We start from the raw sequence: 27,908 nt of genomic DNA on the forward strand, positions 1-27,908 counted from the left end.
CAAATAATTACTATTATAATATAAAATCATCATTAGACACAGTTTTCGTTCAATGTTTCTGCGATATCGGAAAAAACCCCTCTTATTTCATCACATAAAATAAATATTCGATACGTTAAAGTAAATTTTCATTCCTAATTTTGATTTTGAGAGCATGTTCATTCCTCTTGAATATCCATAATAATTTTCGCCTCCCAATGAAAGCACACGGAGCTTAATGCCGTCTACACGAATATACTCTTCAAAATCAGAATCCGAATTGGATTACGATTCAAATAATACAAAAGCAAGAGCAGCAGGTTTTCCATTTTCATAGTCTCTATTTTTAGATTTTCCAAAACAATACTCGGAACTTGACAGTTCAGTATAGTTGTATTGGTGAACCCGAGTGCCAACCCGTGAAACATCTCAGTGCGAAACTAAAGGCTGATTTAGACGATGCCAGTCAGCGCTCTAGTTGAAGTATCCAGTGAACAGAGAACAGACACTCTGTTCAAGTTAGAGGCCAATTACTTGTTCGATACTGGTACAAGTATCTTAAACAGAGTGTCTGTTCTCTGTTCACTGGATACTTCAACTAGAGCGCTGACTGGCATCGTCTAAATCAGCCTTAACAGCTTTCAGGGCGAACTAGTGCGACACTGAGTGAATAAAAAAACGTTTTGACAGCAGTTAGTGTGGCACTGGGGTTGAAACTGAACAAAAACGAATTCGCTATTATATTGGAATCCTGGTGATTTTCAGTACCGGGTAACTGAACGGAATACCACAACAAACGCTTTGCGCTGCAATGTTCAAAACGTTAAAAATGATATGTATGCAATGCGTTTGTGCTGTTCATCGCATGAACACAGCAACCAACCAGCGGAAGGCGCGCAAAGAAAAGAACGAATCGCCATCGGCGGGTCCTACCGACACGATTCACGTGTTCTCGTGCGCAGCCAACAATACACGGTGCGTTCCCCATTTCGTCGTTAATGTTCGAATAACGATGACATAATGTGGGAAGCTGCAAACTCATTTGATTTACTACAATGTGAAATGCTAGCGACAATTTTTCGAAAATAATCTGAATAATGAAGGTTTTAGAAATAGATGACAATTGTGATGGTTTCAATCCGACTACCTAATCCCCCCCCCTCCCCTTCCTCCACCGACACAGCTGATTATGTTCTTCGTGGCCCATATTTGTACACAAGAATTTAGAAGATAATGCCTCTTCTAAACGCCATTCACCTGCTTGCGCTGAGCTTCTCTTATCATCTTGTTCCTTGTGTTCCTCCTCAGTCCTCCCGCGTCTACAATCTTGTAGCACTTCAAAGAGAAAATCCTCTCCATCTCTCCAAAGATCTTCTATCGACACTAGAAATGGTGCATCGCTCTCCCCACAGCGGACACACCGGATGCGGGAGGATGGAGACGATGATGATAACACGGCCTCTTCCGAGCACAACAAGCAGCTCGTGCGCCTCACACCGGCTCATCATTCTCGTGCCATGTGCCTCAGCATAATCGCTGGTTCTCCCCCTGGCACTTTGCGGAGAGAGATGCCACCACACCTCTTGAGGAAGCCGTCGTAAATAATCCATCAGCGTCAAGCGACAAGCGCGGACACCCAGAGGAGCAGTAGTGAAAGCGCTTGCTGAAGTGAAGTGTGCGAATTGCGAATCTCGCGCAATCCATATAAAAAGGCACCTGTCGCGAGCGGTCCAGAATTAGTACGCCGGGAACAATCGGTAGGGGTGGATATCCTTCGATGCTTTAGAACAAAACGGTTACAGTTTGAAGTGTGTTTGAAGAGAGGCTGCAGATTTGGGTAAAGCAGATTGAGGTGGTGAATATATGTGTACACATAATCAGCGAAAGGAAAAGTGAATACAGACGACGGAAGTGTGTGCGTTTGGTTTTTACCTGATCGAGCCATCACTCTTTGACCCGAAAATGACCTCAACCAATCGGAGCGGTTTAATTGGTGAGTTCGAAATTGGCATCGAAATTTGGAATTATGAGTTCAGTGGAAATGTGCGAAAGACAGATATCTAGTCCGATTTGATTTGTCACCAATCGGAGACCGATGACGATTTGGCTTATCAACGCGGGGAATGCAATGTATATGGACGATATTGATTGATTATGTACCAGCAAGTGCACACTTCGTAGTCATCGCAGTGGTTTTTCATATGATTAATTGTCGATTTATGACCAACCTGAGGTGGGAAGTCAAAATAGGCAATACTTTACGTGGTTTTCGATTACAAAGCAAATAAGAACGAGCTGCATTCCATTCCAATTCTTGACACATATTTTTAGTACTTTGTTGATATCGCAAAACTTATTAGTTCATTTTTGCGTTCAATAGAAAGAATACGATTCCGACGAAATTATCGGGAACTCAATATTAGAGGAAATATTTTGTTTGCCTTCAACGGGTTGCCTTTGATGGCCGTGTATTCTGGCGGTGAGTAAACTGCATTGGTCTTAAATTCTCCGACTACGGTTCGAATTAAGGAACTATAAAAACTGATTAACTTTCTTAAAAACATTAATTGATTTCAAAATGTATGGGAAGATGATTGAAAGGTTTTATTGAAAAAATAAATGTCATATTTTTTATAATAGTTTTCATGAATAATTTAAAATCATCCAAAAGAAATTTTATTTTATTTGCTTTGCACTGGAGATGAAACGGATGTCCGGTAACTATCCTGTATCCAGCCTATCCGGCTAATATTTGCTATCTGGCCGGATACCGGATATTAGTAAATATAAATAATTTCTCTTTAACACAAGATAAACCATAACAAAATAGCCCGTTACCATAAATTATACATAATTAAAAATAATGTTTGATTACTGAAATGCCACACTTTGTTTTCAACGTTAAATTAATAATAATTCTAGCAAATATTGTTAATTGGCGATACTCATTAGAATGACTACCAAATGTAAGGATCGTTAGCATTGGAATATTTTCCATGAACCCGACTATCGTCTTAGTCCGAATGCTTTTTATGCAGTAAAAATTACCTCGAATATTCAGCAGAGGTTAGAACTTATAATTCTTGTAATTTTATCAAACGATATCAGAAGCCAAACGTCATAAATCCGTCCATAAATCCATGAAGCATGTTTTGTAGTGAAGTCTCTCAGAATATCATACCTGAAGACATACCCCACAAAGATTGTGATATGAAATCCTTATCAGAAAAATTTCTGTTCAAGATTCTTTGTAGAAAACATGATACTCTATTAAAGGATATTTTGTTCTAAACTTAAAATTTTATAATCGTTCATTATATTAATGCAACAAAATGTTGATTCTTCTCCCTAAAATGTCATCCTTTTTTAATTCATGCACACATGCAGTTTCTTCCAGTTTCATGTTATAATGAAAAAAGAAATATATAAATAAAAAGCCAAATATCCGACTATCCGGCTGTGGGATATAAAGCAGGCATGAGAAAATATACATCTATATGCTATGTTTTAATTATCGATTAATTTAATTTGCACTAAAATCAACCCAGTTCTGGTGCACTTTACATAACAGTGTCGGAAAACGCAAATGAATATGGCATCACTTCAAGAGAATGAGAGGCCAGAGAGAGAATTGAAAGGTAGATATTGGGATTCTCCAATTAAGATGTTGGATAATGCATTGTATCGAGTTCATTCTGTGTACGATTTCTGGAGCGAGAGGTGTCTCCCGAGCTAAAAGAAAAATACACCAAGATGGCCTCTAAGTATTGCGAACCTGGTCACGACAATGGCGTGGTCGACGCTCCTCCGAAGTAAGTATAGGAAGGAAATGGAATTAAATAGTGAAAATGTGACACGGTTATGATTGCGGTGCAGTTTTTTTACGAGCATGAGATAAACAATTTTGTGTTTAATCAAAAAATACAGGTTGGAAAAAAAATGGCAAGCCAAGATCGTAGTCGGCAAAAAAATTGAGGTAAGCCGAAAGAGAGCAGTTCCACCAGCATAGCATAGAAGGCAAAAAAACAAGATAAGCCTAACAGGAAGAGAAAATGGCAAAAAAAAATGGGAAAGCCTTTTGAGAAACTGCATTTGCTATGGTACACCGCAATCACAAAATGGCCGTTAACAGCGAATGAAAATATGTATGAACCCGAAGAATTGATGTGTAAGGTACAAAGAAAAAAATATATAAATCCGACGCGGCGAAACAGCACCACCTGCCATCCTGTTGAACTATGTTTTTTAATCGAAACGTTCTGTATCAATTGCGGCGTCAAGGGTCGTTTACTGAGAGTGTGTCCAGTCAACTGTCTGATTCCTGGAAGCGATTAAGTGAATCGTCAAAAGTAGCGGTAGTCAACACCAAACCAAATGCAATATCTACAAGGAGAACACTGAGATACCTGTCATGTCATGGAACTGAGTCCGAATCTCTCACTTGAATTAAGTTTTCTTGCACTCGGTATTTTAAAATTCAACAATTAAGCGGATATGTTTGAGGGAATTACTTCGCGGATATGTTTGACAATTTCATTATTCTTTGCCATTCGGCCCATCCAGGTGAACTTCAATAGGTTTGCAACTTGTGCAGCTCGAACACTGAAATTTTTGCGATATGTACGCAAGGTGATAACGGTGTCGTGAATGCTAGTGTTGCAGGAATGAACCATGATTTCGATTGATTCGAGTGCCAGGATTGATCAATTTCAGTGCAAAGTCAACACAGTCAGCGGATTTGTATTTGATCGGTTGATTGCGAATGTTCAGTACAGTGAAGGATAATGGAATGTTCAGCAGGGAATTGGTATTCTTGTACGTGTCGGATGATCGGCAGGTATTTTTAGAGAAGTTCTATGTGATTGTGTCTCGTCATTTTTATGAGCATTTCCGTCACAGTGCCAGGTCGGCCAACGACTAGATGAACTAACAGCAGTAGGAGTTGTCGAGCGCAACAAGGAGCCGATGGACATCTCCTACTGTTCGTCAACGCTCGTTGATCCGAAGCATTCCAACGACTTCCGTTTAAGTATACGAATCGGTCCAAATTGTTTGAAGGGGAAACACGAAGGAGTGAGAAAGCATTCAGAGGTCAGAGGTCATGAAGGGTCGCGACGTTTGACAGACTTCATGACCGTGTTCGGCATGTTTCGTTACGTTAATCTGCCTTTAGACTATGCAGTTCTCTGGATGATTTTCAAGAGGTGTTGAATCGAAGTATTTTGGTGGGATACGAGGGAGTGTGCAACTGTAGGGACAATGCACTGATTTTTGGGAGAACAGAGAAAGAACATGAGCAGAGTCTTGAAATAGTTCAAATCAGACTGAGAGATCGGAAGGGCTGACAAACTGAATGCGCTTTGGGGAGCCAAAAGGCCAAGTTTCTCAGATTCGAATGAAGCACTGCTTGTTAGAGGATTGAACGGGAGAGTCTAAGTGTTATCAAAATATTCAGGCTTCCGATCTGTGCCGACAAAAGTTTCTAAGAATAATAACTTTTGTTGACAAATTTTTCATCCACCGAGCGACGAAAACGGAACATCTAAGGAGATTGACCAGTGCTGCGGAGTTCCATTGGATCGATGTTAAGGGAGCCGAGTTTGAGTTCACGTCAACGTTGAAGTACTTTAGTAATATTGACAAGACAGAACATTTTGTCGATGCATTTCCAGTTGGTTCGGAGCTTTGTTGGTGCAATACGATACGAGTCAAATAAAGACAAGAATAGAGATACACGATTAATAGCTGATATTTCTTAAAAAGGAGCTACTCTTTTCTAGACAAATAATTCTCCAAAATAGGATACCTTAATGGATGCAAGATTTTACAGAGTCAAAGTAAAGTTGTGAAAACATATTTATGGTTTTATATGCGACTAGCTAACCCGGCAAACTTCGTCCCGCCCATTTACTTGATTAATTCTCGAGTAATGCAGAAATTTGTGTTTTATTTGTATGGCAGCCACCCCTAAGAGAGGGGGGGAGGGGTATCTAACCACCATAAAAACATTCATTGCACCCTAAAGTTTCCATATGCCTAATTTGGTTTAATTTGCTTGATTAATTCTCGGGTAATGCAAAAATTTGTGTTTCATTTGTACGGCAGCCCCCTCTAAGAGAGGGGGAAGGAGTATCTTAACACCATAGAAACATTTATTGCATCCTAAAACCTCCACATGCCAAATTTGGTTTCATTTGCTTGATTAATTCTCGAGTAATGCAGAAATTTGTGTTTCATTTGTATGGCAGCCCCCCCTTTGAGTGGGGGAAGGACTGTCTAACCATCATAGAAACATTTATTGCACCCTAAAACTTTCACATGCCAACTTTGGTTTCGTTTGCTTGGTTAATTTCCGAGTAATGCAGAAATTTATGTTTCATTTGTATGGCAGCCCCCCCTTAGAGAGGGGGGAGGGGTCTCAAAATATCACGAAAACCTTCCCCGGCCCCAAAAACCCCTACATACCAATTTTCATGTCGATCGGTTCAGTAGTTTCCGAGTCTATAAGAATCAGACAGACAGACAGACATCACTCCATTTTTATATATATAGATATTCGCTTATTGGGAGATGCTTACCACAAATGCTTTAGCTGGAAGTCCGCTAGGTCACACAAATTTTCAGTTGAAGGTCGCCAATGCGATGATTTGTATGATTTGTGATTTGTACCGAATGGAAACATGTTTTTAGTGCGACAAAAGAAGCGCACTTAGCGAATACAATTCAGTGGTTACACATTTCTCGTTCAGTGCAATTATGGAAAAGGGAGCTAATAAAATGTACTTGAGATGCGGAGTTTCTGATGAGCGTTGATGTAGCGAGGAGCAATAAATCGCTTGATCCTAGAATAAAAAAATTAATCAAAAGGAAAATCTGTAAGATGTTTGATGTGCGAAAAAGTCCTCATTTACTTGTTGAAGTAATCATCAATGATTGATTTTTTTAGTGTTCAATGATAACTTGTTGAACGTTGATGGAGAGAGTAGAGAAGGGAAGTATTGTGGGATATAAAGCAGGCATGAGAAAATATACATCTATATGCTATGTTTTAATTATCGATTAATTTAATTTGCACTAAAATCAACCCAGTTCTGGTGCACTTTACATAACAGTGTCGGAAAACGCAAATGAATATGGCATCACTTCAAGAGAATGAGAGGCCAGAGAGAGAATTGAAAGGTAGATATTGGGATTCTCCAATTAAGATGTTGGATAATGCATTGTATCGAGTTCATTCTGTGTACGATTTCTGGAGCGAGAGGTGTCTCCCGAGCTAAAAGAAAAATACACCAAGATGGCCTCTAAGTATTGCGAACCTGGTCACGACACCGGCCTCGAAGCTTGCCGGATATCCGGTATCCGGTTATTTGTCCGGTCAGAATCCGGACGGAAGAAATCACCTACATATCGGGGATGGAATGACATACGGATAAAATTATGCAATTCAAACAAAAAAAAAACAAGAAGTGGGTTATATCTGTGATATAACCGCAAGGTAGACGTAGGATTACCGTTGGCTCTGTAATCATTTATTTGAAATTGCATCTGAATCAATTTTCAAATAATGAATAAATGAATATTTTGAGAGATTGCTAAAAGTTTTGCTTTATAGTGTGTGGGTGGATGAGTATAAGTATGGAAATGTTATTAACATAAAATTCAACTCTTTCGAACTTGTTAGTGGTCCCGAAATGAACCGATAGAATTTGAGTTGCCTTGTAAAAGCAACTGAAGATGTTTGATACGTGATTCATTTTTGTTTTCTTGAGAATAACACTAGATTTTTCATGATCACTCCATGCGCAGAATAGAAACTGAGGGCGCCACTTCACGGTGAAAACGAAACAAAGTCTATATTGCCTTGCATAAAATTCAATTCGTTTTTATCGTGATGTGGCAATTTTTCATGACTGTTCCATGCGAAAGCAGACTGGAAACTGATGCTATTGGATTGCATTACGGGAACACCAAGCAGTGTTGCCACATATACCGATTTTTCTGTAATGATACAGGTTTCCAGCATGTTTTTTGATCAAGAATCTGTATATACAGATTATTAGATATCCATGCAGATTTTATACAGTTTTTGTAACAAGATAAACTTATTTTTAAACATTTGATCATTTTTCGCAACAATTAACAAACTCAATCAGACGATTGGAACAGTACTGAACAGAACTATTTTTGCTACTGTCAAATGTGTTAAATATAGTAGTGATAGAAATCGTATTTTTCGCAATACAATGCGAACAAAACAAAAGTTTGAAACCGTCTCGCTACAAAAATTGTGAACGCAATTATCAAATCGAAATTAGTTGTTAAATTCCGCGGGGGAGCGCCTCAGTATAGTTGTCAAATGCTAAATTCTGCAAAACCATGTATAAACACCACTAGGGAAGTGAGTATTAAATGAATCTTTATAACGCGAAACTAAATTAAGAAGCTCTTTCCGTCGGTTTTCTGAAAATACATTTTAATATTTTTTATTTGACACAATTCTCTATGTATCTAAAACGCTCAATCTAAAATATTACATATTTTCGATCAAACTTTTTGCATATGCTTGAAAAAAAAATAGTCTTATTCAGACAACTAGTGGCAAACTATACCAGTGATCACTAGCTTCAAAATATGGCTAAGCAGAATATATACACTTTATTACAAGTATACAATTCGTACTTCGTACTGAAATCTAACGCAAAAGTCTTATCAGGTGCAAAATCCGGAATACAATTGCAATACAGTTTTTTTATGTTCTCTACAGATAAAAAAGATTTTTTTTTTTTTTTTTTTTTTTTATCTGTATTATAGTGATTTTCAACTCATTTGGCTGGTTCGTCACTTTTTACTTCCATTTTTGGAAGAATGTCGGGAGTGAGAATTGAACTCGTGACCTTCAGCGTGAGAGGCATGGATGTTACCACTACGCCAGATCGCCTCCACATAAAAAAGATTTTGTAGCTCGGAAATACAGATTTCAATGTGGCAACAATGACACCAAGGCATGGGTGGGAATATTCGTTCGCTCGGACGCCTTCACACGCAAACAAATTTTCACGACTGTTCCATGCGAAAGCAGAATAGAAACTGATGCTATTGGATTGCATCACGGGAACATCAAGTCGAATGCGGAAATGGGTGCGAATATTCCTCCGCGCGAACGCATTCACACGCAAACATGACTGTTCCATGCGAAAGCAGAACAGAAACTGATGTGAGTAAAAGCACTCACACCTTGCATGTGTCCGCTATGGTTTTCCAAACACTAATGCAACGAGCAAAAGAAATCACAGCCTGCATGTATTCGATACGACGGTTTCTCCAGGTGCCTAGATTTAGCGTCCGTGTTCGGGAACACACTGCGATCACCAATCATCATCAATGAGCTAGATTGTTATGACTTCTATAGCTTGCTTTCATAGCAAATTAAAAAATATCGAAACGATTTTTTTGAACCAATAAATGACAATCATATAAATCGTTGACATTTTATCTTTCGGATGAAGTGATTATTATACCACTCCATTCAACCGGTAAAGAAGTATTAACGTTCAAAACCTTGCAGTCCAGCGTCACTCTCTCACTTTCGAAACATTGAACTTACACCCTGGTACAGAAATGAAAAACGTAGTCCTACGTCAAAACTCTTGCACTTCCATACACTGCGTTTCACAACTATAGAACCACTCATCAAAAACAATGTGATAATTAGGTAATTTGACATCCATTCATAAAATACGGAAGGTCATGGCATGGTTTAATGAATAGGGGCTTCAGATTCGGGACTGGTCAGCTTGTTTAACAGATCAAAATCCCATCAAAAACTTATGAGGAGTGATCGTACGAATAGTAGATTACAAGATAGATTACAAGCAGTATGAGTGATTTGAAGAGCTTAAACGAGCAGTATCCTCTGCGTAGAACGAGATACACACTACAACATGGCACAACTTGGTCAAAACCACCCCGAATGGGTTATTTAAACTGATTGAGAACTAAAGATTATCTACGAATTAGAAATTATCGTAATTCATGTTAAATTGGTGTTAATTTTGTAAAGGAGTGAGAGTTTTTCCATAAGGTTCTATAGTTATAAAACACTGGAATTTTAGTTTTTTGAATGTTTCGCGCCTGGACACAACAATAAAATTCAAATGGCCGATCTTTTAAATGGAGATAATTATTACATCCTACACTATATACTTAAATTCAACCGACCTCTTACATATCTCTGGAAACTCAGAAAAAATGAGTGGTTCTATAGTTGTGAAATGCAGTGTAGAATTTTATCATTAGCATTACTTTTTATCATTTTTGATAAAACTGCGCACTTTCCTTCTAATACCCGCCATCAAACGTGGCACACCCGTAGTAACAACCTCTTTGGCAAGTTTGCTCTAAAATCTGGTCATCTGTGCAGTGCCATTTAAGCACCTCATCTCGAGTCTTCCACTTCATAGTTGCCCAGAAATTTCTATTGGGCAGAATTGGGGTGATCTAGATGATTGTCACGATGTCGCTAAACAACGGTTGAGCAACTCGTCAAATCAGGTCAGAACTTCACGGGTTTTCTATATTTTATGATATGCAACACCTGTTTGCTGAGGCATTTTTCTTTGTACAATGTGGAGTGCATCCTCGTGTTTGTAACAGAAACCTTGGTTTTCGTTCCAGTTGCCAAATAATCGCAAATAACTTGCCAACCCATAAACTTGAGGGCAAATTTATCCACGAACGCCGAGGACAACTACTCGTGCCTTATCTAGGTGATAATTTTGATCAGGAATCGATCCGAAATCCATTCCCATGTAGGTTTCAATCCCAACGAGCAAGCATCCACGATACTTCATCAGAACCTGGCCCTACAACCTCCGTGAGCGAAATTTGATCACTAGAATCTGCTTAGTTGCTTGCTTGATCGGTATGAACGAAATGCAGCTCGCAGACTGACTGTTGGAACCAGGGTTGCCAACTATAATAATCTAAAATCAGGAAGAATAAAAATAAAAATCAGCAAGAAATCAGGATAGCTCATATTGGGTTGTCTGTAAAGCTCGAGCAGATTTTCCTGGGTAACAAAAGCATCATTTTTATTAGGTGGACATACATGTATTCAATTTTACATGCATACTTAGTTCTGTTTCACAATCTTTTGCCATCTTACACGCAGCTTAAAAATTATTTGCTCCCAGAATATGTTTGTTTTTTCGTCGACAACGTATTATTTATGCTACCCATAGAGTCGAAGTTTTTCCCCTTAAGTGAATGTTGCTGTAGGTGCAATATCCGGTTTGCTTAGCTGGTGGGATAGCACATCCCAGCCAGATTTCAGCCTTGAAAAAAGCTAATTTGGAAAACTAAACTAAAATATCGGCCTTGAGAACAAAATTGTTCAGAATAAAGTAACACCAGATGGGCCAATTAAAGGGTGTGTCACATCAAATTGCATCACGGAAAAAACGCTGTAGAAATTCGCCCAGTAGACCGATCCTTTTGAAAATTTTAGACAGTAAAATAAAAACTATTAAACAACTTTTGGCATTTTCCTTTTATTCATACTTAGAGCCCAAGCCCGTATGCTCGCACCTTCCTCATGACCCCGTCCATAAGGTTCTGTACAACGTCAGGTTGTAGTTTTTTTTGAACATAAATCCATTTTCTCTTGAAGTCCGCCTCCGATTTGACAACTTTTGGGTTCTTCCGGAGGGCCTGCTTCATAATCGCCCAATATTTCTCTATTGGGTGAAGCTCCGGCGCATTGGGCGGGTTCATTTCCTTTGGCACGAAGGTGACCCCGTTGGCTTCGTACCACTCCAACACGTCCTTTGAATAGTGGCACGAAGCGAAATCCGGTCAGAAGATGGTCGGGCCCTCGTGCTGCTTCAATAGTGGTAGTAAGTGCTTCTGTAGGCACTCCTTAAGGTAAACCTGCCCGTTTACCGTGCCGGTCATCACGAAGTGGGCGCTCCGCTTTCCGCAAGAGCAGATCGCTTGCCACACCATGTACTTTTTGGCAAACTTGGATAGTTTCTGCTTGCGAATCTCCTCCGGAACGCTGAATTTGTCCTCTGCGGAGAAGAAAAACAGGCCCGGCAGCTGACGAAAGTCCGCTTTGGCGTAGGTTTCGTCGTCCATTACCAGGCAATGCGGCTTCGTCAGCATTTCGGTGTACAGCTTCCGGGCTCGCGTCTTCCCCACCATGTTTTGCCTTTCGTCGCGGTTAGGAGCCTTCTGAACCTTGTATGTACGCAGGCCCTCCCGCTGCTTGGTCCGCTGGACGAATGAACTTGGCAAATTCAGCTTATTGGCGACATCCCGGACCGAACTTCTCGGATCACGTCTAAACTGCTTAACTACGCGCTTGTGATCTTTTTCACTGACGGAGCATCCATTTTTGCCGTTCTTCACCTTCCGGTCGATGGTTAGGTTCTCGAAGTATCGTTTTAGTACTCTGCTGACCGTGGATTGGACGATTCCCAGCATCTTACCGATGTCCCGATGTGACAACTCCGGATTCTCGAAATGAGTGTGCAGGATTAATTCACGACGCTCTTTTTCGTTCGACGACATTTTTCCAAATTTACGAAAAATTGACAGTGAAGCATGGCCAACGTGATCTATACACTCTTATCTGATTATAAGCGAAAGCTGAAGATATAATTTCTGAAAATTAAATTTCTACAGCGTTTTTTCCGTGATGCAATTTGATGTGACACACCCTTTATTATACAAAAAGTACATGGTGTGACAAGCGATCTGCTCTTGCGGAAAGCGGAGCGCCCCCTTCGTGATGACCGGCACGGTAAACGGGCAGGTTTATCTTAAGGAGTGCCTACAGAAGCGCTTACTACCACTATTGAAGCAGGACGAGGGCCCGACCATCTTCTGGCCAGATCTCGCTTCGTGCCACTATTCAAAGGACGTGTTGGAGTGATACGAAGCCAACGGGGTCACCTTCGTGCCAAAGGAAATGAACCCGCCCAACGCGCCGGAGCTTCGCCCAATAGAGAAATATTGGGCGATTATGAAGCAGGCCCTCCGGAAGAACCCAAAATTTGTCAAATCGGAAGCGGACTTCAAGAGAAAATGGATTTCTGTTCAAAAAAAACTACAACCTGACGTTGTACAGAACCTTATGGACGGGGTAAAGAGAAAGGTGCGAGCATACGGGCTTGGGCTCGAAGTATGAATAAAAAGAAAATGCCAAAAGTTGTTTAATAGTTTTTATTTTACTGTCTAAAATTTTCAAAAGGATCGGTCTACTGGGCGAATTTCTACAGCGTTTTTTCCGTGATGCAATTTGATGTGACACACCCTTTAGTAAGAAAAGGAACAGGAAAAAATAAAAGAAGAAGGAGATGAAAAAATTGAAAGATAAGAGGTTGGTAAAACGAATAATGTTTTTTTATATCAATTATTTTATTATTTGTACATTAACCCTTTAAAATTACAAAAAAAATTGAACGAAATTATTTTTCAAAATTGATAATGCTACAATCTGGTTAAAGAAAGAATTCTGTGCAATGTCAACTCTTCTGGTTATTGAAACAAAAATCCAATCAATTCCTAATAATAAAAGATGCCGCTATAGTACGATTTTATTTTTTTCTCTAAATGTTTGTATCTTCGTAATACGACTTTCTATATTTGGTAGTAGGATTGGGCGATCTTGGATCGATTTTCAGAAGATCGATCTTTTCCATTTCGATTTCCGATTTTTTGGATCGATTCGTTGTACCCGAAAAAATCATAAAGATCAATCTTTTTCTTTCGATCTTTTCGATCTTAGAGTTTTTTTTTCATGTACATCGATTTTTATCTCACTACTTGACAAATCTTATGAAAGTAATGTCAACATTTGGATAGCTTTCGAGGATGTCAAATCAGTGATAGTGAATAGGATTGAGCTATCTTGGATCGATATTTGAAAGATCGATCTTTACGATTTTTGGGATCGATTCTTCCTACTCCAAATGAAATTACGAAAATCGATCTTATTTTTGCTATCTTTCCGATATTTTTGACCATAAAAAAAATTATAAGTTTGTTTTTTTTGTGAACATTGATTCTAACCAAAATCCACAAATTTCATAAACATTGGATCCTTTTTTTTATCCCATTTATTTATTTAAGGCTCATTAGCATTTTAGCTGTAACAGAGCCGAATTTTAATCGTGTACATGTCACATGGTTATCATATCTATAATTAGCACATTACACAGTTGCCATTCGCCAGTATTCCTTCTATACCATTACATATGGTACATTCACACAGTAGCCATTTAGGCGTAAGAGTATTCTTTCTGTTCTTCCATTATCCAGTTGGACCACCGGACAGCGGAGACAGTTGATTGATCATTGTTGAGTTATTTATAGAACAGTAGCCCGATGTGTCTAGCAGAACAGAGCAGTTGTATGGATGGATCGATCTTCACTTCGACCGTGGATCGATCTCCATCGCTGATGATTGTTGCGTGGACGTAGCTATTCTGTAACAACACAAAGATGGTCAATGAGGGCCCTGAGTTTTGAACTCACGATCGATCGCTTACTAAGCGAACGCGCAACCAATGTGGCTACGGAGACCCCCAATTGGATCCTTTTCAAGGTTGTCAAATTAGTGGTCGTGAATTTAGGAGAAGCAGTTTTGTAAGTTTGGTCATTATAAAACAATTTTTCATGTTTAAAGAAAATACAGTATTTATATAGAACAAGGAAATAAATTGGGAAAAAAAGCAATCGATTTTTCAAAGATCGATTCTTTGGTTATCAGTGGATCGATCTTTGCGCCGTTTAGAAAATCGATCTTTTTCTAAAGATCGCCCAATCCTAGTTGGTAGCGAATCTCTTATTTTCGATTCCGGATTCCATTATTCTGAGATGTGGTTATCCATCACCTTAGAGGCGCAAAACTACGCTTCACGAGCTCTTGATATGATTTTAGGCGAGAAACAAATCTTCCTGGCTGAGCGATTTATTCAATCAGGTGTGCAAATCAGAGTTGCCAACTATAATTTTTCAAAAATAAGGAAGAATGAAAAAAAAATTGCTCATATTTGGTTGTCCCGAAAGTTCTTGTCGATTTTTGAGAAAACAAAAGCATCATTTTCATAGATAGGCATACATTTAACACGTTGAGCTCCATGTGGGCCCCTAGGGAATGACGATGAGCTTTTCGTAACAAAAAGTCACAGGAGGGTTGTGTCCGAGACACGACCGCATAGTTGTCGTAGGATTCGTTAGGCTATCCGTTTAATTTGGGTATGTTTGAAGAATTACATAGTTAAACTCTTTGATCATGATTTGGATTTAATGTTTCTGTTAGGGAACACATTTCGGTAGTAACAAAAGTTCCCCCTACTTTCATGTATTTGCAATGCCGATTTCCCCCAGGAAGCTTGGTTTTGACGTCTCTGTTAGGGTACACATTTGGATGGGAACAAAAGATCCCCCTACTTTTATGTATTTTCAATGACGATTTCCCCCAGGCAGCTTGATTTTGATGTCTCTGTTAGAGACCCGCCGCATGTGTCGTCAATTTCGACCAATTATAAGTGAGTATTTCCGTTAGGATAGGGGTTGAGATTTTTTAATTGTTCGATTGTTAGTTCCATGACATATATTATTTCCTTCAATTTAAAAAATTGTTGTGGAGTGCCGAAATCGATTCACGCAAAAATTTCAACAATCCATCATGAAACGACTGAGCAATAAGTGTTTTAAATTGAACAATTTTCACGATGTGCTCGATTTTCGATTTTCAATTTGTACCCCAATATGATCCCGAAAGACGTAATCCTACGTCAAATCGATAATCACTGGGACTGAACGTTACAAAATATATAAATATCATTGGGAGCGAAACTGATATTGAGCAGATGCTCTTGATGCGAGCTGAATGGAAAGCGTAGCAAGAATGATTCGTGGTTCAACATGTTAACAAATTTCATATGTAGTGTTGTTTTACAATCTTTCGCCATCAAATTCTATCCTCCCAGAATATGTTTGCATTCTCGTCGAAAACTGTTCAAGGCGCTTTTTATGCTGTCCATAGAGTCGAGGTTTTTGTCTCTAAGTGGATTTTTTAGGGACGCCATATTCAAGCTTTGATAAATATCGACAGCATATCTTCGAAAACTCGAACCGCTTTGGAATAGATAGATAATAAACGAAATAATTCAACATTGTACAAGAGCGGACCGGAGTTTTTTTTTATGAAAGTTATTATGACAGTTGTCATTCCGCCCCACAAAAACTTTGTATACAGCGCGGACTCGATTATATACAGTCTTCGATTTTTTTTCACTATATAGAATCAAATTCTGTATATAATCGATTCGAAATTTTTTTTATCTGGTTTTCACATACATATTTTTCGTTTTTTGATTGTAAAAGAAGAATTTGATTTTTGATTCTTCCCCATAAAGTCGTAAAATGCCTTTCTCATATAAAAAATCCTCATTATTTCTGAGCCGCTGGAAAAGACCGACTTCCGGCTGAACTCTATAAACACGGTAAAAATATACTGGCAACGGCACTTCATTGGGTAATATCCAGAATTTTGGAGGAGGAGAAATTACCGGAAGAATGGATGGAGGGTATTGGTTGCCCACACATATTCATAGACTTTAAGGCAGCTTATGATACATTCGATCGAGAACAGGTATGGCAGATCATGAACGACTACGGTTTCCGGACAAACTGACACGGCTGACCAAAGCTACCTTGGAGCGAGTTATGTGCTACGTTCGTGTTTCGGGGGCACTCTCGAGCCCTTTCGAATCACGCAGAGGTTTAAGGCAAGGGGATGAACTATCCTGTATGCTATTTAATATAGTGTAATCCGACGTGCGGGCATCGAAACGAGGGGCACGATTTTCAACAAAAGTACCCAACTCCTGGGCTTCGCAGATGATATTGACTCAATAACAAGAAACTTTGCGACGGCTGAGGCAAACTATGCCAGACCAAAAGCGAAGGCCAGAGGGTGGGACTACTAATTAATGCGTCAAAAACCAAGTACATGGTGGGAAGAGGCTCAGTGAGCCTCCCACGGACAGTGACAGTGGACGGCGATGAACTGGAAGTTGATGAGTTCGTGTACTTGGGATCTATGATCACCGCCCACAACAATACCACGAAAGAGATCCAACGACGCATTCAAGCTGGAAATCGTGCATACTTTGCGCTCCGCAAGACGCTTCGGTCAAGGAGAATACGGCGTCGCACAAAGCTAACGGTGTACAAAACCTTAATAAGACCGGTGGTCCTTTATGGACTCGAAACTGTGACGCTGCTCACGGAGGACATATGCGCTCCGGCCGTCTTTGAGCGGAAAGTGCAGCGGACTATTTTTGGTGGAGTACAAACGGAGAGCGGAGAGTGGCGCAGATGTATGAACCACGAGCTACAGGCACTACTTGGAGAGATTCCCATTGTACACCTGGCGAAAGTCGGGAGGTTACGGTGGCCCGAACATGTCGCGAGGATGTCGGACGACAGTGCAGTGAAATCCGTTCTCTTCAATGACCCCGCTGGCACCAGAAATAGAGGGGCCGACTTGCGAGTGACGGGACGCTTACGGAATTGGCGACGAGTGGCCCAGGACCAAGTAGATTGGAGACAAAGAATTGAGACAGCACGAGCCACCACGGCTCTCAACTGATTATGTATGTATGTAACCCCTTGACAGATTGTGACATAATTATGCACATGTAAACATTACACTCTAAACAAGTTATACCCAAAATTTAATAAATTTTAATTAATACTAATTAATACTTTACTTTACTAGTAATAGCCAATTGACTTTCACTTTAACGTTGACCCTTTTCATTTCCACTTAAAATAAGTCAATAAGTCATAAGTAACATTTGAAATATAAAAAAATATATTTTTTTCGAACTATATATAATCGAGTCCGACCTGTATTTATTACGGATAATTTTCATTTAGGTAAAGTGAAAAGTACAAAAAATCAGGAAAAATCATTTCAGGAAAAACACAGGCAAAATTGAGTGTATGTCAGGATATCAGGGAACGTGCCAAAAAATCTGGGAAATCCTGATAAATCAGGGAGGTTGACATCTCTGGTGCCAATGGAGTCCTACAATTATTATTATTAGCTGGAGGCTATAACATTCTTGAAGTTACTAAAAAAAACGTCACGATGTGAGGTTGAATAGGTACCGGTAAACAATTCCCCATCATTACGGTTGAGAGCTTTCGTCGGCGTCAGCTGAAAAAACTCGAATGATCCAAATGCACGGAAACTGGGTTCCATGCGTATTGAATCAGAGAAATGTCGAATGTTTGCACCATAGCACCAAAAAAGGTTCCCGTTTCACCTGTGCATACAATGCATTGGTTTTCTTCGCATGCATCTAAGCTGTAATTCATATTAAAATAGGCTGCCAGTAAAAGCGAGTAGTTTAACACTTGTGCCATGACGAAGTGGCAGCGTATTCGTGATTTGTCCCACGCGCAAATGTCTCAAAAAGACGTTTCAATCGAAGTTGGAGTGTCCCAGTGGACCGTGAAAAAAATCTTAGACCGAGAAACAGAAGGACAACTATCCGCGAAGGATACTTCAGGTCGTCCGAGGTTAGCTCGGATTCCGAAGGTTATCGCCAAATTCCAGAACCGATCGCTATATTAATTCTCGGTAAAAGACATGACCGACGAGCTTAAAACGTGTCAGATACATCCTGCTACCGTTAGCTAAAATGATCCGACTTAGCTCAAATGTCAGTTCATAGCATATAGATAAAAATATTATCTTCCTAACGCAACTTTTCTAAAGTCTCCGATAATTCATTTAGAATTCGTTCTTTTCCCAAACAACCAAACAACAATCTCTATTAATATTAAACGTGCACGGCGGGCCACTCGAACACTCAGACAAAAATATTACTTTATCGGTAACGCGCGTCATCGTTTAAGTATCACTTTCGGCGTCACAACAGCGCTCACGCATCCTCCACTAGATGCGTTCCAAAAATGGATAACGAATGCAATCTTTACGACAAGCTCTTTAATTCTCTCCCAAAATCGAAATGTGAGCCCTGACGTAGCCGCATGACACTAACGACTGTTCTTTTCGGTTTACTGCACAGAAAACAACCAAGAACCCGATCAACCTTGACATATTGTACTACCTTATCGTGATGGTCGGAAAAATACATCGTGACGATGATCGTCACAAAGTTGAATCGATTTTGCGATTCCGCATCATCACAATGTCGAAGATATCGTCACGAGTGACCGTTGGCATCCTAAAGTGGTTATAATCGAACGGATATGGTCGCAAGTGCTCTCGATTAGATAGTGATTCTGTTTTATGATGGTGAAATCCCATCGCCTATCAGCTGATAGTCATGTTGATGACCTGCAAATAACTCGGCTCAAGTGCTTTTGTTCCCAATTTGCAACCCAACATTTGGGATTCGCACTCCAAATTACAAAACGATTTTTCTCAGTTACTCCTGTCAATCATCATCACATCTGCGCTCTAGTTTTGGACGCAAAAATTCTGTCCTAGCAAATATGCCTAAGATCACCGAAAGTGTCCCATTCTGTACGCAATAAATCTCCCCATCATAGAAGCAAGAGCGGAACACACATTTCTTCCACCCGCCCAATTTACTCCAATTGAGTCAAATCTTGGCGGACTCAATTCGGGCAACTGACAACAAAGCTTTAATCTACTTATTTTTATTCTCCTCTTTTTTCAGCCATTTTCGGCCTAAGCTTACTGCTGGCGCTGGTGCGGGCAGACGATTGGCACTATCCAACGCCCGCACCCAACGGAGTGGTCAACGGTGAGTACCAACAAACCCAAATTCCGCAGTTCCACGTTCAAGTGCATGACCGACATCGTAGGCGTGTGACCGAGAAATTATCCCGCAATGAGATAAATAGCGGATATGTATCATAGGCCACCGCTTCTGCTGCTGTTGTTGCACGACGCGCGAATTGAATCTGATAACAATTTGCATCCTCAAGCTGTCAAGGCATTGCATGCAGCTAGAGAAATCTACTTCTCCAAAAACGATGGCCATAAATCATACTGCAATCGACCGGTCAGCTTGTACAACGTCGCGGCGTATTAACGAGCAAATGAATTAATTTGGCCAAAAAGGTTATCGCTCACGCGCGTAAGTACTTTCTTCGACTCACAGCTCGTAAATTGTGTGTGATTTACGGCGCGCCGACAAATGGGTTCTATTTTGGCGGCCCCCCTCCTTATCAACACCAGAAGTCGCATTGCGGAAGTGATGCGCATCGATGGAAGCCATCATTACTCTCAGGAGTGTTATCGATAATTGAACATACAAAAAACAAAAGAAAGTACCTGATCACGCCCACTTTTCGGTGAGAAGGATCAGCTGATTCGGCTGCTTTTTCGACTGTCTCAAATGATGTTTACAGTTGCCAAGACCCCGGGCGTGCCTTCATTCGTTGATTAGCAAGAACTGGCCATCAATGTCAGTCAGGTGCAGCTTCTGAGTCGCTCAACAGTTTCATTCCAATCTATTTGATAGCGGCTAGCAACCATGAAATTAATGTTTAAATTCGATTTGAAGCGCTTTAACAAGCGGTAATGATAATAACCAGTGCAACGCACCAATCAGGAAACTCATTTGCGTATTTGGTTTACTAGGAATTATCATTTTGACCGATTGCTGATATGTCAGAGCAATGATGGCAAGCAGTGCACTGCACGCGAATATTGGACGTAATGTGTTCCGGATCACCGAGGGAAATCCGAGGGAAACTACTGAATGATATTTAATCAAATTCTTCGGAGTATAATAACAAGACGTGCGACTTGTTTGGCAGTCGAAGTCGGAAAGGAAGTTTATTTCAACCAACTACTTTGACAGCAGTATGTTTATCCCGCTGAATGCTGAATACACGTATAAATGAAATTATCTAAAGTGTCTATACAATATACTCATTTGATAGGTGTTCGAATACACTCTAAAATTCAACTAATCTTGTAATTGTAATTCAATATGCAGTAGCTCTTCCCCCTTACAGAAATATCCAGAAATCCAGAAATAAGAACAATGATTCAAAATTATTCATATACACTTTCTTTTCTAATCTTGGCTTCCGGCACGCACTTCGTACTAAAGATTTCCCCGTTCACGGCCAGTCCGAAGCTAAAGAAGAGCGGCTTTGACATCCCCTTCTCGCTGATTGTCAGTCACAGCACCACCTTCGTGGGGAACTTGGTGGGTGAAATAAACTACACTTCGGAGCTCACTTCCTTCGTGGGAGAAGTAAAATACGAAGTGCCCTGCCGGTCGTTGCCATCCAAGGTGAGATAGGTCTCGTCGTCCATTACCACCGCCACGTCGCGATTCGCCGGGAAAACCAACTTGACCATCTTATTCAGCCGCTGCCGCTGCGTCATTGCCTGCAGCTCCGAGACCAGTGGACGGAACTTCCGCTTCCTGTCATGTATATCCATGTTCGCCAGGGGCTTTTACACTGTTTGGCTGGTTGCACTGACCTCCCGGCCAAGCGCACCCTCGATCTTCCTCTTCATCATCTTGTCGCTCAGGGCCGTCGGCCGTCCGGAACCGGGATTTTTTTCGATGCTCTAATTGTTGCCCAATAGTGCCAAGAGGTTGTAGATGCCGGAACGGGCGTATCAGGCGTCCACAAAGTGCCGCACGATGTTCGTTCTTTGAACGTGCACATTTCTGAACGGAGTAGCTCCACTGTTTTCGTCATCACGGTTAGAGTTCGACTGATAGAGCTGTCAGTTTTTTTTCTGCTGACTCATGGATTAAGGTAATATTATACTATCTGGCACGTAGCGTAACCGGCACGGCACGTTTCATGCAAGACAAATATTATTGCGTGTTTTTCAAATGTGTATGCGTATATATAGCGGAACGGCTCCCGACATACACAGCACGTTTCAGACAAATGCATGAAGGAATTCTCGAACAGAATATTGGGCAACGTGGTTTGACATATACTACAGGTGTGACAGATTTTTTTGTATCGTACACGAAAATTACTCACACAGATAAAATAGCGTGCTGAATTACGGCATTTTGTTCATAAAATTTAACAAATTCATAAATTTTGTTGATTCAAACACGTTTTTCCGGTTATTTTTTCTCACAGAATTGAGCTCCAGGAAAAGACTAACTATAATGTCATAACTTTTACCGTGTTTCAATTCAGAAAGCGCGTGAATTTTGCTCATTAAAAATGTCGAACAAATAGATGCTCATCCTGGAAATTGATTATCATCAAGTTACATGGACGATTCAAGTTTATCAATCGCTGCTGATGATTTCTAGTATTTTCTAGTACGCATTAAGGAAAATGTACGGCATACGATGCTGGGTTCTATGTCGGCCGTATCGAACTGCAGTAGAGAAACGTTGGTAAATCATATTTTTCATTGTGAATATAGAGGAAAAATGTATGAAATCGTGAAGAACACACATTTCTACATCAAATATTAGATTTTTGGGGAGAAATATGTATCCATTTTTCATTAAATTATAAAAAATGAAAAAAATCCATATAAATTCAGGTGATTTTGCGCGCTATTTACTAACACTAACGAGAAGACCCTTATAGCATACCTGGTCACTGTCTACGTACATTGGGTGCCGGGCACGAATTACACGGGCGAGTAGCACCATACATACAAATCAAACGTCGAAGTTCGTGGCATGGGTGCGTTCGTCGCTCTTCGGTACGACATCGGTTCAATCACCAGTAGCTACGCTTGGCTACAGTGTTGACATCTGGTGGCAGTATTCATTTTGGGAGGTAGATTAATCTCTTTTAAATTAGAAGGCCCGAAGGCAGTTTTAAACTGTTAAAATTTGAATGAAAATCTTCACTTCATGTTATTTGGTTAATCAAAACATATATCACTAAGCTTTACTCGACCATTTTTATATATATTGGAATATGATGTTTCAATTAAAATACATCATTATGATATGAAATTTTCTTCATACGTAATTTCGTAGAAGATTTTTCCCCACCTGCAACAAAATGTTGTTTGTAGTAAATAAAATACATATTCGATATAAAAAAGTTATTTTTTCATTCATAATTTTAATTTTTAAGTGTGTTTATTCCACCGGAAAATCCATCATAGTAGTTTCCCAAAATCGTGATGCGAAGCTCAATTTCGTAAACGTGAATGAAATTGGGCTCGAGCTTGAGTAGACTATACATTTCGTAGTTGTTCCCCGTGATTGACTTATACCAGCGAAATTGCACACAAAGAACACACTGAATGACGCTTGGGAGTAGCAAACCGTTCTCATTGTGCTTCATTGTGATTCTGTGATTCGAGCTTTAAAAAGTCAATAACGACGTCGACCACATCCATCCACTCACCAGGGTAAGGGAAGGAATGTTGGTATGCTGTTCGCCATCCGAAGACCAGAAGAGTTGCCTCTATAGTGTGGTTTCCTGACGATTATCATGGGTGGGTTAGTTGTTAGTGGGAGAGGTTAAAATTAGGCTCCGTGGTTTGGAATCTGTGTTGCGGAAACCGTTGCTATGGTTGCTCCTTTTGGGCGGCACAATTTGGAGAGCACAAATCGGGCCAATCAAAACGTGGCAGTTAGGGCATTTAGATAACGCTTGACCTTTCACAATTTTCCAATTGTTTATCTCATAAAAATACTGTTTGTTTGCTTTTTCATACTAGGTTCGGAAAATATTTGGCGTCGGATGGGAATCAGTGGGACTTTTCAAAATTTTCTTTAGATTCATGTCCGCTACATATGAAAGCAAATCTTGTTGATATCTTCTCGTTCTACGCTGATAAAATGTTGTCACTTTGATAATTCCTCGGAATGTTTGTAAACATCGGCTAAGGTGATCGTGGCTTTGGTTCTTGTGCTGCTGGATGTTGGTGCGCTGTTAGCTCTTTTCGATGGACAGTCGTCCGATGCGCTAGCAACTCTTGTTTATAAACATTCTCTCGTTACGATGATGAATAAGCGCTGGCTGGATACCAGGCTGGATAAAGTTTCTTTTCGATGTTGGGTGTTTTGTAAACACCAGATAATGTTGGATGGCATAGTTCTACTGATTCGTCAGCATTACTTGGTGCATTGACTGAATGATGGAAACGTTTTTGACCGAACCAGAATTTCACCCAAGAAAGATTATCCTTCTGCGGAAACTGATGGTATGTCAAGATCGACCATCCACCTCTTCAAATGATGGAGACATCGACGAAATAAAAGGGATGGTGCTCGTGAATCGCCATTTATGTTTGAGAGAGCTAACTGCGAATTGAATATATCTCACAAGACCATTCGTCATAATTTGGTTAATGGTTTGGGCATGAGAAAAGCCACACTACTGCAGGTGCCAAAAGAGCTCAATTTTCTTCAACAAAAAAATCATCGTAATCAAGTGGCTGAAGAGCGATCAAATTCCTATCCCACGTTCATCCAACGCATAATTACTAACGACGAGACATGGATGTACGAGTATGGCATGCAATCATCAGCATGGACCGCTGCAAATAAGTCGAAACCGAAAAAAAACCACGATCATAACTGAAGGTAATGCTGATTGTTTTCTCCTTCCGGAGGACCAAAAGGTCAATAAAGAGTATTAACTAGGCGTTATGAGACGTTTGAGTAAGAAAATTCGTCACAAACGGGCAGATTTGTTTAAGGATAACACTTGGGTTTTGCACCACGATAGTGCACCAACTCATTGATCAATCATTGTGAACGAATTTTTGACCAAAAATGACACGGATGTGATTGAACAAGCACCGTACTCTGGTTTTTTTTTTGTGCGGTTCCTATCCTCGCACAAAAAGAGGTTTACCTGTATAGTTGGAAGTGCCTCCAAAGATGCTTGCTCTGTTATTTCCACATTCTCTTATTGATTTCCTCACAATGGGTTCATTGTATAGAAAGAGATCATTTGGTGCTAATTCAGGCGAAAGGTCTAATGACGGTTGCGGAATCATATTCTTGTTGGTTTCAGCATTAAACTCACGAATAGGTAGCTAATACAGCGCAACGAGATTCAGTTTTTTGGCACTCACATTCGCGTTGATATGTCTGAGGACCAAATCTTAAAAACAAAATGCCCTGAACAGATTCGTAACCTATGTTGGTGATGATAACTATGCTTCTCAGTCGTGAGTTGTAATAATCGATTAACAATTTCCAGATCTAATTCTTATTATCTTCAGTTTCAAATGCACCAACACCTGTTGGCAAAACTTCGTCCCCTATAGATTTCTTCCTCCAATGCTTTTTGACTAACCTCTCTCAACTCATCTGAGGATCAATACCCAGTTAGTAACCCTCAACTTCTTGTGTGTTGAGACGAGTGGAGTCAAAATAAAGCTTTCCCAAACAGATTTCCCCCACTCGAGTCGGACAACATCTGGACAAACACACCAGTCGAGTGCGGAGCGGCTTCCAGGTAGCGAGAACCAATGAGTCAATCATAAATAAACATAAACCACTGATAAGCGCCCTGGTTTACACAGCACTATGTGCTCCCTCTCGTTATCGTGCCAAAGCCAAGCAATATATGTTTGAAACTACCGATAGCTGACGGTCACCAAGTTTACTAACCTATAATGCAATTGACAACGTCCGACGCCCGGCGTCTTTGAGATGATGGGTAGATTAAGGCATGAGGATCATAGTCGAATAGTGCTGGGGGAAAGTTTGTTATTGCTACCTCTACACTAATCCGGTACGGATCTTTTCTGATAGAAACAAAGTCTTTTTTCCAAGATTTTGCGTTCATCCGTAGCCGCGTTACAATCAAGGTTATTTGTAAAAGGGACCCGAACATACCTAGCTCAAAAGTTTACATGGACGCATACAAGCCATATATTACAATCATGGAGCGTCTGCAATAAAATACATATCGAAAACATGATTCCTAAAATGGGAAGTTTGATTGCGTTTGGGAAAAAAGAGTTTATAATGCCGCATCATGTATAATTGTATCTGAATTGGAATTTTGGAAAATTAGATGATGACCTTAAGTATGTAGCAAATATTATAAGAATATATTTTTATCGAAGACAACATTAATTTTGAGTTACAAGTGTTGAATATAACAACAAACTCTTACTCATACAATTGGCCCCCCTCTCTAGTAGCGCACATGGCCGAGTTTGTAATGATCTAAAACACGCGCTCTGTTTCCTGTTGGCATCCAAATTCCGCTGTTATGATAGACTACCCGCACTCGACTTACTTTGTGACATACATGCTTACTTCTGGACGTGATTGAATAGGACAACAAAAGCCGCTCAATTGGAAACAACGCGGATTTCGTGAGAAAATACGATCATGTTACGTCTGAGTGGGAAGACTTCCATCCTCAGCAACCATCCTCAAAAAAAAAAAACACTGAATGAAAACGATTCGCGCATTTCGCAGAAGGCGAATGACCCGTCTTGCGTACGAGAATCAGTTTAAATTTGGTTCACATATGTTTCGCGCCATCGGAGAAAAATCTGTCAATCATTTTTTGGTATTTTTTGCGAGCGGCAAAAAAAACAAAAGGAAAATGTCACTTACTCCATTACTCGCGCACCACTGCTGTCATACACGCTTTTTCCACCACTGTGTTTTTGCGAATACTATTTTCAGCCTCGCTCAAAAAAAATCAACAACAATTTTATTTCATTCCAATCATCTGACCCACGTAATTTTTTTTTAATTCTCATTCTCGTTTTCACTTTCACCCACAGAAACGGAACGCTGGGGTGGACAGTGCGACACCGGCCGGCGTCAATCACCCATCGATTTGACGTACCAGGCGGCGGTCAAAGGGGAGTTCTCGCCATTCCTTTTCAACAACTACATGAGCCCGATCCGAAACGCAAAACTGACCAACACAGGCCATTCGGGTAAAGTTTGCTATCACGTGTCTTGAAGTTTCCCTGTTCTAATATTAAACCTTTTCCCCCATCCCCATCATCAGTTCAAATCGACAACGATGACCCAACGGTGACGATGTTTGGTGGAGGCATCCCGTCCAAGTTCGTCCTGGACCAGATGCATTTTCATTGGGGTTCCGAGCACACCATCAACGGCGTCCGGTACGCGCTGGAGTTGCACATGGTCCATCATGATGCACGCTACAAAACACTGGCGGAAGCAGCCGCCGTTAAGAACGCCGTCGCCGTTTTGGGTGTGCTCTTCCACGTTTCCCAGCAGGACAACACCCACCTAGACGTGGTGCTGGAAACATCCAACGACATCCGGGACGAGGCGGGAAAAAGTGCCACACTCAAGGGTAAACTATCGCCACACAACCTGCTGCCCAAGAATCGAACCTCCTATTTCCGGTACGAGGGCTCGCTGACCACACCGACCTGTGCTGAGTCCGTCATCTGGACGGTGTTCACCGAGAGTCTGCCCGTCTCGTTGGATCAGGTGGAACTGTTCAAGATCATCCACGACCAGGCGGGTCACGAGTTGCTGAATAATTACCGCTCGCTACAACCGCTGAATGCTCGTGCTCTTGTGTATACCACCGATTTGGGTGGCGCTAGCGGAAGTGGTGCAGGATCGGTTAGGTTGGGGTTGCTGACGCTCATCGGTACGCTGTTGGTAGCAGCTGTCCGAAGGGGATGCGCAATGTGAAGTGTTTCACTTGTGATTGAACGGTGTAAATAAATGCTCCCCGGAGAAGGGGTAATCTATGAGATTGCTGGGGCTTTGTTGAACCAGAGTCGTTTTTTGTAGCATAACATAGTCAATGTGTCCCAAAGAAAATCGGTTGTAAGTGAGTTTATAATACATTATTATAATTACTCTAAACAGAATTTAATGAATGTTAGCAATATAGGCAATTTATTATGTATGATTTTCGTGCATGTTCTTCTACTTTTTCTGATGACCGTCCTTTTATTTATTGAGATACTTGTA

At 40.5% G+C, this 27,908-nt stretch overlaps 1 protein-coding gene across 1 annotated transcript; it reads left to right on the forward strand.

Annotated features, from left to right (window-relative positions):
* Positions 1 to 1,510: 1,510 nt before the first annotated feature.
* On the forward strand, positions 1,511 to 27,828 carry LOC129763086 (putative carbonic anhydrase 3). The gene is made up of 4 exons (XM_055761851.1): positions 1,511 to 1,972; positions 19,713 to 19,799; positions 26,726 to 26,884; positions 26,959 to 27,828. The coding sequence occupies exons 1-4, from the start codon at positions 1,942 to 1,944 to the stop codon at positions 27,621 to 27,623; spliced, it is 942 nt and encodes a 313-aa protein (XP_055617826.1). The 5' UTR covers positions 1,511 to 1,941; the 3' UTR covers positions 27,624 to 27,828.
* Positions 27,829 to 27,908: the final 80 nt, after the last annotated feature.

This window comes from Toxorhynchites rutilus, chromosome 1 (genome assembly GCF_029784135.1).
Source record: "Toxorhynchites rutilus septentrionalis strain SRP chromosome 1, ASM2978413v1, whole genome shotgun sequence".
NCBI classification, from domain to species: domain Eukaryota; kingdom Metazoa; phylum Arthropoda; class Insecta; order Diptera; family Culicidae; genus Toxorhynchites; species Toxorhynchites rutilus.

Excerpts from the sequence above, each read along its gene's own strand:
- LOC129763086 (XM_055761851.1), top strand. The coding sequence starts at position 1,942 with ATGACCTCAACCAATCGGAGCGGTTTAATTG. Across the intron at positions 1,973-19,712 it reads CAATCGGAGCGGTTTAATTG|CCATTTTCGGCCTAAGCTTA; the intron begins GTGAGTTCGAAA and ends CTCTTTTTTCAG. Across the intron at positions 19,800-26,725 it reads ACCCAACGGAGTGGTCAACG|AAACGGAACGCTGGGGTGGA; the intron begins GTGAGTACCAAC and ends TTTCACCCACAG.